The sequence below is a fragment of the Octopus sinensis genome, linkage group LG17 (assembly GCF_006345805.1).
Source record: "Octopus sinensis linkage group LG17, ASM634580v1, whole genome shotgun sequence".
Taxonomy (NCBI): domain Eukaryota; kingdom Metazoa; phylum Mollusca; class Cephalopoda; order Octopoda; family Octopodidae; genus Octopus; species Octopus sinensis.
Window position 1 is genome coordinate 7,853,393 of NC_043013.1, and position 14,815 is coordinate 7,868,207.

The 14,815-nt window shown below is 39.9% G+C and overlaps 1 protein-coding gene across 1 annotated transcript; it reads right to left on the minus strand.

Annotated features, from left to right (window-relative positions):
- Nucleotides 1-609: 609 nt before the first annotated feature.
- On the minus strand, nucleotides 610-13,715 carry LOC115220977 (armadillo repeat-containing protein 6-like). Its single transcript, XM_029791190.2, has 6 exons — nucleotides 13,619-13,715; nucleotides 8,642-8,758; nucleotides 7,465-8,128; nucleotides 6,635-6,780; nucleotides 4,015-4,284; nucleotides 610-1,588 (listed from the first exon to the last, which is right to left on the minus strand). The coding sequence occupies exons 2-6, from the start codon at nucleotides 8,756-8,758 to the stop codon at nucleotides 1,376-1,378; spliced, it is 1,410 nt and encodes a 469-aa protein (XP_029647050.1). The 5' UTR covers nucleotides 13,619-13,715; the 3' UTR covers nucleotides 610-1,375.
- Nucleotides 13,716-14,815: the final 1,100 nt, after the last annotated feature.

Below are 14,815 nucleotides of genomic sequence, written 5' to 3' on the forward strand. Positions count from 1 at the left end.
GGCACCTTGGGCAAGTACCTTCTACTATATAGCCTTGGGTTGGCCGAAGCTGTGTGAGTGGATTTAGCAGGTGGAAACTAAGAAAAGCTCCCCACGACTTAGCAGTTTGGCAAAAGATCCCGACAGATTAAGTACCAGGCTTAAAAAAATAAAAGGTACTGAGGCTGACTAAAATCTCTTTGAGGTGGTGCCCCAGTATGGCCACAGTCTAATGACTAAAACAAGTAAATGATAAAAGATATAAACATAGCATTTTGATGAAGCTGAAAGGAGTTCACAAACTGTTACTCAGAGTTTCACAGAACAAAGCAACCGTCATGAGTAATAGTTTACAAAGGCGTTGGAGTGGCTGTGTGGTAAGTAGCTTGCTTACGAACCGCATGGTTCCAGGTTCAGTCCCACTGCATGGCACCTTGGGCAAGTGTCTTCTACTATAGCCTCGGTCAACCAAAGCCTTTTGAGTGGATTTGGTAGACGGAATCTGAAAAAAGCCCATCGTATATATGTATGTGTGTGTATATGTTTGTATGTCTGTGTGTGTGTGTGTGTCCCAACATCGCTTGACAACCAATGCTGGTGAGTTTACATTCCCGTAACTTAGTGGTTCGGCAAAAGAGACCAATAGAATAAGTACTAGGCTTACAAAGAATAAGTCCTGGGATCGATTTGCTCAACTAAAGGTGGTGCTCCAGTATGGCCACAGTCAAATGACTGAAACAAGTTAAAGAGTAAAGGCTTTTCAGCTGCAATAAAATACTGCTTCACTCTACCTCTGATATTCAAGTACTATTTTCTCCACCTTGTTTTGCACCTATGTGCTCACAAATGTACACACACATAATGTAGTGGTTCAATACATTTTGACATAATATTCAGTCTTTTTAATACCAGGTTTTCCATTCTGACAGAAGTCAGACCAGTCTTCAATACTGCATACCATAATTTCATTTGATCTTGTGGTCATTTCCTTTATGAAGCACAACATTCTGAGATCTGACCTTACTACTCTCTTCCAAGTTTCCCCTCTGCCACAAGTTCCCTTCAGTTATCATCAGTACACATCACTATCTATTTTTATCACATGTCCATAACATGGTAATCTCCTGACACCCACCTGTGTTCCCAGCTCACCTGTGCTTTGCCCCTTATGAAGGTTTAGCACGATAAGTCCCAACGACTTACCTAATTATTCTCCAGCCTCAACATCTTCAACATTCATCACACATACTCTCTACCATATAGACCACACTCCTTACACACATTGAAAACAGTCTGCCTTTTGCATAGAGAGAAACTCTTTGAAGTTGACAACCTAAGCTGTTTCTACTCCAACTTTATATTCCAGGTTTGCAGGTGAGCCCTGCCCCCAGTTATCCTACTGAGGTATACTGCCCTTTTCCCCTTTCCACAGCTCTTTCAGCTCAACTTTACAGCCCAAATCTCTGAGTGCTGCTTTGGCTTCATCATAGGCTGTACTGTGTTTAGCAAGTACTGCATTAACCAAATCTGCGATTTCAAGGTCCCGGAAAGTGCCGGAGTACTCCGAGTTATGATAAACTACATTGCGTACAGCAATACAAGCTGATTTCTGAAACAAAAACAAAAAGAAATGGTTAAACAAGTAAAGAAATAACGCAGAGAGGCTGGTTCGTCTCCCTTCCACAAAGTTATGATCCTAGACAGTTGTGTGTAACAGAAATGGTAGAAGAGTAGACACATATATATACACACATATACATACATATACACATAAATATACATATTACATTATGGCTGCCCCCTCGTTATCGAGTATGGCCATTGCACGAAGCTTAACTGTTATTGGTGCTGTGATCGAATGTGACTTTTTAGCCCAGCTAAAGATCTACAAAGTCTTGTACAGAATTGGCAGCTAAAACCTTTACAGGTAATAGCCGGCTGTAGTTGTAACTGAGCTTCATGTACCTTTGCATGTCGTTTAAGTCCTCCTGCCGAATTACACTCTCTTCCACATGCCCGATAGTTATGATTAGTATACATATATATATACATACATATATATACATACATATATACATACACACATGCATATAGGAGACCAAAGTGTACGTATGTCGCAATATGTATACAAAAAGGAATACAAAAAATGGGACAAGAACGCAAAACATCCAGACAGATGATACAAAAAAGGGACAAGAAAAATCACAGATATGTCATTCGAAGTTTTCTTTCTTCAGTTGAGTTCTAGATTATCTTTGCAATTTCAGCTGGTTATACTTGAGATTGCTCCAATCTGGCCAGCCCCAAGAAAAGCCAAGCTAAGAGCATTAGATTCGTTGGAAGAAAGCAGCAAATGTATACGAAAACAAGGACAGGAAAAAAAAATGGAGAAATGTTACACAAATACAAATGCAAATAACAGGACCTAACAACAGGTGTCTTTCGACTAAGGATGAATTAAATTAAGCTGGCGTGTGTGGAAAGAAAACTTCGAATGACCCATTCGTGTTTTTTTCTTGTCACTTTTTTGTATCATTTGTCTGGATGTTTTGGGTTCTTGTCCGATTTTTTGCATTTCTTTTTATATACATATTGCAGTGTACGTACACTTTGGTCTCTTATATGCAAGTACATATGTGTGTATATATACATATATAAACATTTTGTACGACCCTCTTATTCTTTCATTCTTTCTATCAGCTCCTTCACACTTAATTTATTGTTTCCACTCTTCTTTCTTTCGTTCCCCCTCTCTCACATTTCCTGGCTTTCTCTTCATTCTCACCTTTCCCTCCTCTTTCACTTCACTCTGTCCCTTTTCTTTTTTTATTGTCCCTCTGCCTCTACCTCTCTCCACGTGACCAGTGTTCAGTCAAGTCTGACCTTTCTTTCTTGGTTCAACTACCATCCGTGCCACATCTATATTCCTCACCATGCCTGTCATCTCTTATATCCCTGCCGTAAGGCTTCATTTCCACACACGCCAGTTTAATTTAATTCATTCTTAGTCGAAAGACACCTGTTGTTATGTCTTGTTATTTGCATTTGTATCTGTGTACCATTTCTCCGTTTTTTTTTCCCTGTCCTTGTTTTCATATACATTCGCTGCTTTCTTCCAAGGAATCTAGTGCTCTTAGCTTAGTTTTTCCTTGGGGCTGGCCAGATTGGACCAATCTCAAGTATAACTGGCCAAAATTGCAAAGATAATCTGGAACTCAACTGAGGAAAGAAAACTTCGAATGACCTGTCCGTGTTTTTTCTTGTTCCTTTTTTGTATCATCTGTCTGGATGTTTTGTTGTGCCTTTTTTGTATCATCTAGCCGTCTGGATGTTTTGCGTTCTTGTCCCATTTTTTGTATTCCTTTCATCATCATCATCATCATCGTTTAGCGTCCGCTTTCCATGCTAGCATGGGTTGGACGGGTCAACTGGGGTCTGTGAAGCTGGAAAGCTTCGTCAGGCCCAGTCAGATCTGGCAGTGTTTCTACGGCTGGATGCCCTTCCTAACACCAACCACTCCGCGAGTGTAGTGGGTGTTTTTTACGTGCCACCTGCACAGGTGCCAGACGAGGCTGGCAATGGCCACAATCGGATGGTGCTTTTACGTGTCACCGGCACGGGGCCAGGCGATGCTGGCAACGGCCACGAACGGATGGTGCTTTTACGTGTCACCGGCACGGGGCCAGGCGATGCTGGCAACGGCCACGAACGGATGGTGCTTTTACGTGCCACCGACACGGGGCCAGACAGAGCTGGCGAACGGCCACGAACGGATGGTGCTTTTACGTGCCACCGACACGGGGCCAGACAGAGCTGGCAACCGGCCAATATATATATATTACATATGACTAGTTTCCATCTACCAAATTAGCTCAGAAGGCATTGATTGGCCTAGGGCTTTAGTAGATGACACTTGCCCAAGGTTCCACATGACTGGGAAGCAAGCTTCTTCACTACACAGTTACACCAGCACCTCTTTGTTCTATCAAATTATTCAAGAATTATTTGAAAGTAAGAAATAAGAAATGTCCTTACCTGAACACGTGCAGAATCTGGGTGTGATTTCATCACTTGAACCAATAACTGAGGGAAAGTTGTTGTCATAATGAGTTTAGCATTAGATGGGGACCGTAATGCCAGGGCGCCAATCAGTGCACAGCCAGCCTCACACACAGGTGGCTTCGACACATGTTTCGAGAGGGCCATTAAGATTATGTCCACCACTCCAGATGTCACAATGGCATCTTTGACCACATCATTTCGAGCCAAACACTGGAATACAGTCATTGTTTTCGAGCAGATTGGCTGCAAAGGAGAATAAATCTCTTTCAGTATTTAAACATTTATAACAAAAGCAAAAAAGACAGGACATTTTAAAAAATATTTCATCATCAACATCCATTTCCCATGCTGGTATGGGTTGGATGGATTGACAGAAGCTGGCCAGCCTGGAGAGCTGCCCGGGTTCCACTTTGTCTGGACATGGTCATTAATAGCATACCAACCACTTTAGAGATCGTACTGAGTGCTTTTGATGTTGCACCGATATTATGTATGTGCGTGTGTATATATATATATATATTTTTTTTTTATATTATATTGAGGGTACTACTATTCGTAGATACCAACACGCTAAGAGGGACCAATGCGGTCAAAACTACTAAAAATAAACAAAATTTTATCGAATGCAAAACTTCAAAACACATCAGGTTTTTCACGCTGACTACTGATAATTTCTTTTAAAGATTTTATCCTCAATTGTTAATTTAAATTAATATATATATATATATATATATATATATATATATATGTATATAATGCAACAACACCATTCAAAGCAGTAACCATTTTTTAAAAGCATTTTACACTACATGGACCAAGAGAGAGATAGAAAGGGAGTAAAATTTGGCATAAGGAAGGGCATCCAGCCATAGAAACCATACCAAATCAGACTGGAATCTGGTACAGCTTACCAGTTTTCAGTCAAACCGGCCAACCCATGCCAACATGGAAAACGGACGTTAAATAATGATCATGATCATGATGTTCACACTATATACATATAGTATATAGTGTAAATATGTAGTGCAACCATTCAAACAGCTTCACTATTTTTCCAAACCCTGCTGAATTTCACTTGGAGTTTTTGATCCTCCGAAGATATCATAGTGTATAAGTCAACCTATCTGTTTTAGCTGCAAATTTTGGTGTGAAAAATTCAACTTATACACCAGAAAATTGGTGCAAGGGCTTGAGATAATCTTTCCCACTCACACACGTACACTGTTGATTTAGCAGGAGCATAGTTTCTGAAGAACTATTTCCAGATAAAGCTCTAAAAGCAATATAGCTTTTGCTTCACTTATCTCTCACACAGTCACTGATTCTAGTATTAACATTCACAAACTCTGTTCATTTTAGCTTTAAACCCATTCCCTCCTTCTCAATATCCACATTGTTGCCACAGCAGTAGTCACTATTGACAATAAAATCTTATTAGTAACAACACTGGCCTATCACACCTAGGTCTATGCTTCTTCAAATGATTCTGTTTCATGGGGTTGTTCATCATCATTGTTCGACCGTGGTCGAGACAATGGAATTTACCATGCTACGCCAGACTTCACTGTCAATCATGGCATTACGGAGGTCCTGTTGCTGGATGCTTGTATCCCTGGAGATTACATCAGGGTAGGAGAGTGTGCGCCCTCTGGTATTGCGAGTAGATGGCTTCCAGAGGAGAAGAGTAGAAATTATTTCTTTTTCAGCTCTACAACAATGTCCAGCAAACTGGACTCTCCTACCATTCACAAGAGATGACACAGGTGGTAGTTTCCCAACACTGGCCTATCACGCCTAGGTCTATGCTTCTTCAAATGATTCTGTTTCATGGGGCTGTAGTAGAAGACGCTTGCCCAAGGGGTCACACAGTGGGACTGGACCCAAACCAACATGGCTGGGAAGTGAACTTCTTAACCACATAATTATGCCTGTACCTATTCATCATCATCATCACCGTTTTAACTTCAACATTTCCATGCTTGCATGTGTTAGAGGGAATTCGTTGAGACAAGTTTACCATGACTGTATATCCTTCCTGTTGCCAACCCTCACCTATCTCCAAGCAAGGTAATATTTCCTTTTGGCCAGATATGCTTTGCACAGAAGACCTGAAACGAGCATTATTTGTATGACGATGATGCACATTTATGACCATGGTGTGATGTCTTTACACAAACATACACACACACACACACACACAATGGGCTTCTTTCAGTTTCCATCTACCAAATCCTCTCACAAAGTTTTGGTTGGCCTGGGCTATAATAGAAGACACTTGCCCAAGGTGCCATGAAGTGGGACTGAACTCAAGACCATTTGGTTGAAGTTACCTTCTCGGGTCATGCTGACCCATGGCATACAAATTTCCCAGCTGCATGGGACACCACTCCATCACAGGGTTACTCATTGTTGCCAGCTGAGTGGACTGGAGCAATGTGAAATGAAGTGTTTTGCTCAAGAACACAACATATTGCCCAATCCTGGAACTGAAACCACAATCTTACGATCACGAGTCCAACACCCTAAACCACTAAGCCAATTTCTTAACCACATAGCCCATGCTGGTGCCTACTGTAAAATAAAATTTACTTACAGCATTTTCCAAATTGTCCAGGAATATAGTTGCCATGAATGAAATACCACCAAAATCGTACACTTGCTGACAGAATTCATTTCTTACTAACAACAGAGGAAGTGTTGTGAAGAGTTCTTTAAGAATAGTAGTATCTTTACTATAATCTGAAACAGAAAAACAGAAATGACAATACAAACTCATATTTTATATTTCTATTATCTTACTTATTATACAAGATATAATGGTCTTTTAGGACCATTCCTTTTGGCTTCCTGTAGATTTAACCCTTTGTTTTCATATTTCTTTGAAATACATTGTTTCAAATAAATTTTGAAAACAATGAAGTCTTCAGGAAAATAACTGGCGCTTTTAAGCTGGGGTTTGGAATATTTAATATTTTTTCAAAGGGACTTGGTATTTGACAGTTTGAAAGCCACAGGCCCGTCACTGTCTTGCTCCCTACACATTCCAGGCTCCGCAATAAACACAGTGCTCAATCCGTCCTTGCCAAGAGAGCAAACCCATGAAATATTTCCTTCCCTTCTGCATTTCACCAGCACACACTGATTTACTGATGTTTATATTGAACATTGACCAAATCAATGTCACCAGTCTTGGAAGACCTGCTCCATCCCTCTGACTAAACCATTTTTACAAAAAAATATACAATTATAGGTGCCAGCTTTTACAATAATTAGTACCAGGCTTGATTGGTTTGACAGAAATTCTTCAAGACAGTTCCCCAGCACGGCTGCAGTCTAATGACTGAAACAAGTAAAAGATAAAAAATAAAACAAGAAGAAAAATTACAAAAAAAAAATGTTTCAAATACTTCAAGACCTACTCACGTTTGCACAGCTCCAAAATCAAAAGAAGACCAGAATCTTCAGTTGCTATCAACCTACAGGTTTCGTGAGCATTTCCAAAGGGGACAGATGAATCATCATCAGCTGTTAACACACAGAATAAAGAGCAGATTGCTTTCACAAGTTCCTTTTCATCTTTGTAAGTTCTAAGTAAGTCCATTGCCTTACTAACAATTTGACCATCGATATAACTTTTCTTGTTGGCTTCGTTAGTAATACAAGAAGTACTAATTACTTTGACAGTCTGTAGCAAAATATCAATGTCAGCACGATATAGGTCAAGTAATTCCAAGAAATATTTCGTATCTGTTGGTTTCATTAATTTAGATTGCCCCACCAAAAGTACATAAACAGCATTAATAAACCTCTGTAATAACTTGTTGTTCTGGGAATCTTGTAGCTTTTGCAAGAATTTATATAAAGTAGTGTAAGCATCATTGGTACCGGCAAGTGAACTTTTGGCAAAATCTGCACATTCTTCGACAAAATCCATGATCAGTTTCTCTAATTCTACTTCATTGATGTTATCATCAGTCAGGAACTGTTTTAACTGGTTTGTTATTTTTACAGAGGTATGGACTACAGGACCGTTGTTCTCTGAGGAATAAACTTGGGAGTCTTTCACAATTAAACTCAAATCTACATCCTGTGTAAAAGAAAGAGAAAGAGTAGAGAGAGTAAGAGAAAGAAATCACACAAATCATTAACATTAACAGGAGTGGCTGTGCGGTAAGTAGCTTGTCTACCAACCACATGGTTCCGGGTTCAGTCCTACTGCGTGGCACCTTGGGCAAGTGTCTTCTACTATAGCCTCGAGCTGACCAAAGCCTTGTGAGTGGATTTGGTAGAGGGAAACTGAAAGAAGCCCGTCGTATATATGTATATATATATATATATATGCGTGTGTGTGTTTGTCCCCTAGCATCGCTTGACAACCGATGCTGGTGTGTTTATGTCCCTGTAACTTAGCGGTTCGGCAAAAGAGACCGATAGAATAAGTACTGGGCTTACAAAAGAATAAGTCCCGGGGTCGAGTTGCTCGACTAAAGGTGGTGCTCCAGCATGGCCGCAGTCAAATGACTGAAACAAGTAAAAGAGTAAATGAAAACTAACTGATTTATGAATTCTATAAAAAAAATATAATGCTTTAGTAAATCACCTGAGTTTTGAACTGGCTGAGGGCATCATCCAGAGCTTCTTCGGGGCTCATTTCAAATTCTTCAATATTTTCAACAACAGCATCATCAAAAGTCTCCTGACTGATCAATTTAGACATCTAGAAAGTAGAAAGAAAGGATTTATGACATTACATTATGGAAGCACTCCGTCGGTTACGACGACGAGGGTTCCGGTTGATCCGAATCAATGGAACAGCCTGCTCGTGAAATTAACATGTAAGTGGCTGAGCACTCCACAGACATGTGTACCCTTAACATAGTTCTCGGGGATATTCAGCGTGACACAGAGAGTGACAAGGCTGGCCCTTTGAAATACAGGTACAACAGAAACAGGAAGTAACAGTGAGAGAAAGTTGTGGTGAAAGAGTACAGCAGGGATCACCACCATCCCTGCCGGAGCCTCGTGGAGCTTTAGGTGTTTTCGCTCAATAAACACTCACAACGCCCGGTCTGGGAATCGAAACCGCGATCCTATGACCGCGAGTTCGCTGCCCTAACCACTGGGCCATTGCGCCTCCACTACATTACATTATATTCATTAATTGTATTGTTAAATATTTTCATATCATCATCATCATTTAACACCAGGTTTCCATGTTCACAAGGGTTGGACAAGATTTGATGAGTTGAAGGACTGCATAATGCTTTGGTATAGTTTCTACAGCTGGATGTCCTTCCTAAAGCCAACCATTTCACAGAGTGTATTGGATGCTGTTTTCATGGTGCCAGCACTAGCAATGATTATCTCATAACATGCAAGGCTAAGGGCCTAAAGTGGCCCCTTTATGTAAAGGAAATGTCATTTATTCATTCTGTTGACATGTAAGTCTGAAGGTATAATTATATTCTCAAGCAATCTTTCTGTCGTATTTGAAAAAAAAAATATTACCTCTTATAATATTTTGTATTTCAATTGTTACAAGTCATATAAAGACAAGAAGGCCATTCCTTTTTTTTGTTCTAGGTGATAGTGGCATCAAACTACCTGGCTCAACATCACCCATGGGAGTCTTCAGGTAGTTCGTTATTTTGCAAGCTTTTACACCTGGCTTTTGGCAAGGGCTTTACAATGACCAGTCCAGGCACCGTCGCCCTCTACGTTTCCCCTATGATCCAAAACCCTTTTGGTTTATTGTCGTTTCACCTCAAGTGAGCATAGATTAAGCAAACAGCTCAAAATTATTCCAGTCATGATCATTTCATCTTTTTGTAGGACACAGTATACTTAGGACCCCAATATCTAATGAACACCCATGCCAGTGCCACCTGACTGGCCCCCGTGCCGGTGGCACATAAAAAGCACTTACTACATACTCAGAGTGGTTGGCGTTAGGAAGGGCATCCAGCTGTAGAAACCTTGCCAAATCAGATTGGAGCCTGGTGCAGCCATCTGGTTTGCCAGCCCTCAGTCAAATCATCCAACCCATGCCAGCATAGAAAGCGGACGTTAAACGATGATGATGATGATGATGATTTCTAAAAAAATACACAACATATGCGTTTCAATTAATTTAAAAAATAATCAGGAATTTGAATAGAATTGAGTAAAATAACTAATGTTTTATTAAGATGGTGTCTGAAACTTAACATACCAAATGGGGTCTTCCAGAAAATTGTGATAGAAAGTTTTGATTTAAGCAAGAACACTTTGACCTTTTTGCTACATATTTCTGTCGAAATACTCAGCATTTGTTTCAATTAATTTTGAAAATAAGGAAGAATTTAGTAAAAGAACATTCCCTTTGCTCAACCCTTCTCCATTTCTACACAGATGGATGCTATGACTGGGTCTCTCATAGCCAATTCCAAGAGAGAGAGAGATGGATTAGTCCCGGTACATGATGGCATTATTAAGATGGTAACAGTCTTCAGAATTGCTAGCTCCTGTCAATCTGTCCAACCCATGCCAGTATGGAAAGCAGATGTTAATGATGATGATGATGATGATGACATACATGCATTCATACATGAATATATAACACAGAGCATACAAACATACACACACATTGATTAGCACACATCAGATAAAAATAGAGACAAGGAAAGTGATATCATGATATAAATAACTATTATCATCCTCCTCCTCCTCCACATCATCGTCATCAGTCTTCCATAATTCCAACCATATAATCACTCCACCCCTATCACCTAAAATAAGTCCACCCTTCTTTCCATTTTCCATGCTTTACATCTAACATTTCATTCACTATGGGTCAGGTTAAGAAAATAATTTTTTTTCAGTGCCTCCTGGTAAATTTTCTGTGTTAATTAATCCCAGTTGTTTAAAATTAGTCATAATCAACCATGTTCTAATTACATCTCACATCATGTACTTTATTTTACTTCCCTTCTACTACGAAATAGCAACATTCCTTAACTCAGCTGCTTGGCCTGCAAGACATAACCAAATCTTCCTCAAAGTAAATCTTATTTGCTCTAAGCAAGACAGACACACTGAATAATGCAACCCACTTGCCCACATTGAAAGGTCACAGCTTTGGTACTACAGACATGTGGTCAGAATGCCACAAAAATGGATTGCAAGACAGATTCTTCAAGCCAAGCCAACTAGCAGGAGACATAGGGGTAGACTAAGAATGAGATGGTCAGATAATAGTCAGTTTCAGTTGGTCGTTTTTAGGGACCAGTAGGAAAGTGTAATGATGGTTGCTTCTGATAGGACTCGTATGAAGACGATGCCTGAAGACTTTACTCAGACAACATTCCCAGGTTTAGCAGGTAACAAAACTGGATGGATGGATTGGAAAAATATTGGTGCCTTCTACTACAGCCTAAGGCCAACCAAAGCCTTGTGAGTGGATCTGGTAGACAGAAACTGGAAGAAGCTCAGCATATATATGTGTGTGTATGTATGTATATATATATATATATATAATATATATATATATCGTCATCATCGTTTAACGTCTGTTTTCCATGCTAGCATGGGTTGGGAAGCCAGGAGGCTGCACCAGGCTCTAGTCTGATCTGGCAGTGTTTCTACAGCTGGATGCCCTTCCTAACGCCAACCACTCCGTGAGTGTAGTGGGTGCTTTTTACATGCCACTGGCTCAGGGGCCAGAGGAGGCTGGCAACAGCCACGATCAGTTGGTGCTTTTTACATGCCACCAGCGCGGAAGACATATATATATATATACATACAAGAGTAGAGTGTGGCGAATAAGGATATATATGATGAGCTTCTGTAAAGTTTCCATTTACCAAATTCCATTCAACAGAATCGAACCTAGAGTCACATGGTTGCAAAGGGAAATTCTTAAACATAAGGCTATGTTGCAGCTAGCATTAGTATAAATGTAAAAAATAAACAAGAGCACTCAGACAGTGCAAACCTCCGCCAAGGCAACACCAACGTCCAAAAATGAACCCGACCGTTCTCAAAGATTAAGTTTTTTAAAAAAAACAACAACAGAAAAAACAATCCAGAATCCTTGTCCGGGACCGGATCGATCCCAGAATCTAATCAGTTCGTGCCAGTCACGAGGCCAAACATCCCTGCAAGTTTCATCTGAATCCATCCAGCTGTTCTTGAGATATCTTGTCAACGGATAAACAAACACCACAGAAAACAATACCCCCGGAAAATAATAATGACGCCGGATGCAACAAATTTTTTTTTTTATATATATATAAAACGGAAGAACAGTTTTCTTTCCATAATTCTATAACTGAATAGAGGAACAAAGACGGAAAATTTGGATTCTGTTCCATGCCACATTATAGATTTTAACGGATTTATCCAGCAGGTTCATCACGGGGTAACATAAATGGTCAAAACGAGAAAATCCGTTGTACAGGGTTCATCGTTCTTTGCCTTTCATCGTTTCGGGGTCGATAAATTAAGTACCAGTTACCCACTGGGGTCGATGTAATCGACTTAATACCTATGCCTGTCCTTGTTTGTCCCCTCTGTGTTTAGCCCCTTGTGGGTAATAAAGAAATAGGTTTACCAATAACCCGAGTCTGCTGCTATTTGTGCAACAGACAAAGGATGGGGGAATGGAACTAGTTTCAGTCTGTGAATCAACCAATTCTCTTAGAAACGGTCGGAACTGTAATTCCAAGTCTCTTTGTTTTAAAGTAATGGTAATTTTTTTATTTTATTTTAGTCTAATTAAATTAAATTAAACATAGGGACGAGTTCTTTGAAACTGAAAGCAAACGCTAAAAGAGAAATACACATACCAACACACGCATAGAATACCTTTGTGTAAAAGGTAAATTAGGGGAAACTTTTTAAGCGGTCGTTCAACGTGCTAGAAATAGCAACTAAATCTCTCCTTCAAACCACATCATTCAGTCTTAAACAAGGAAGGAAGCATTGAATAATGTAATCCTATATATATATACTATGTCTGAAAATAAGATAATATGTTTGTGTCTGTGTTTGTCCCCCCAACATCGCTTGACAACCGATGCTGGTGTGTTTACGTTCCCGTAACTTAGCGGTTCGGCAAAAGAGACCGATAGAATAAGGGAGGTATAAGATAATAGGAATTACCATTTATCATAAGACAACCGAATCAAAACGGACCTGGAACTCCAAAACCGGCAATCTGCTAAAAGATTGGAACAGCAACCAAAATTCTTCAACTCTCAGACACCAGAGGTACATCATTTAAGCAGTGAGGGAAAGAGGAATCACATAAAAACATAAAAACTGCGGGTTTGCCTAATTAATATTAATAATGGGGGGAAATTTAATGAGAAAAGGTGTTCATAATTGAACTACTAAAGAAAATACGCCGGTTTCTAATTAGCGTCTTTCTACTTTCCCCGATTGTCCCCTGTTCGTTTAGTTTTGTAGTGGAAAAAAACCCTTATTTGCTTGTGTGTGTGTATATATACATATACATACACATATATAAATAAATATATATATATAATAAATAGATGTGAAAAAACTGAACCGAAATTGTTGGTAACAGAAGACTTACGATGATGAATGAAAACCAAGAAGTCCGCAGTCGGAAATAAACGCGTGTCTTTAGGCACACCTGACTTGCCTCCCTTGGTAACCCCCCCCCCCTCTCTCTCTCTCTCTCTCTCTCTCTTCCTCTCTCTCTCTCTTTCTGTCTCTTTCTCTCTTTTTGTCTCTTTCTCTGTATTTCTCTTCATCTCTCTCTCTCTCTTTCTTTCTTTCTTTCTTTCTTTCTTTCTTTCTTTCTCTTTCTCTCTCTCTCCGTCTTTCTCGCTCTCTCTCTTTCTTTCGCTCTATAATTTATATTCATTTCCAACAAAGGAATTAATCTCTTTACATTCTGAGTCAAAATCTCGCTAACGTTGGTCGTATTCACTTTTAATCTCTCTTTTACTTGTTTCACTCATTTGACTGCGGCCATGCTGGAGCATCGCCCTTTAGTCGAGCAAATCGACCCCACAGGACTCATTCTTTGTAAGCCTAGTACTTATTCTATCGGTCAATTTTGCCGAACCGCTAAGTTACGGGGACATAAACACACCAGCATCGGTTGTCAAGCGATAATGGGGGGACAAACACAGACACACATACACACACACACACACACACACACACACACGCACACACACACACACACACACACACACATATATATATATATATATATACGACGGGCTTCTTTTCAGTTTCCTTCTACCAAATCCACTCACAAGGCTTTGGTCGGCCCGAGGCTATAGTAGAAGACACTTGCCCAACGTGCCACGCAGTGGGAATGAACTCGGAACCATGTGGCTGGTAAGCAAGCTACTTACCACACAGCCACTCCTGCGCCTATCTAGGCAAAATCTTAACATTTCTTCACATTCTGAATTCAAATCTCGTTGTGGTTTACATTCATTTGTAATATAGGTGCAAGGTTCTTTAACTCTCTCTTTCTTTGGGGTTTTAACATTTGTTTCTGTTACAGACACCAAGCTCCTTACATTCTAACAAACTTGTTCGTGCAATGAACGAAATATTTTGTAATGTGTATTCCAGCTCTTTGTGTTCATAGTTCTAATCTTGCTTTTCATCTCTCCAGGGTCGATACAATAAAGTACTAAGTCAAGTACTGAGATTGATATAATCGATCGTGACCCCTTCCAGAGACTACTGGCCTTGTGTCAATGTCACAAAGCCTGTTAAATTATTTCAGCGGATATGGGAGACAACT

Bases quoted from the DNA above. Each gene is read 5' to 3' on its own strand.
- LOC115220977 (XM_029791190.2), bottom strand. From the start codon at position 8,758: ATGTCTAAATTGATCAGTCAGGAGACTTTTGATGATGCTGTTGTTGAA. The intron at 6,781-7,464 runs GTGAGTAGGTCT...TTTCTGTTTCAG, and splicing joins GATTTTGGAGCTGTGCAAAC to ATTATAGTAAAGATACTACT. The intron at 1,589-4,014 runs GTAAGGACATTT...TTTTTGTTTCAG, and splicing joins CAGATTCTGCACGTGTTCAG to AAATCAGCTTGTATTGCTGT.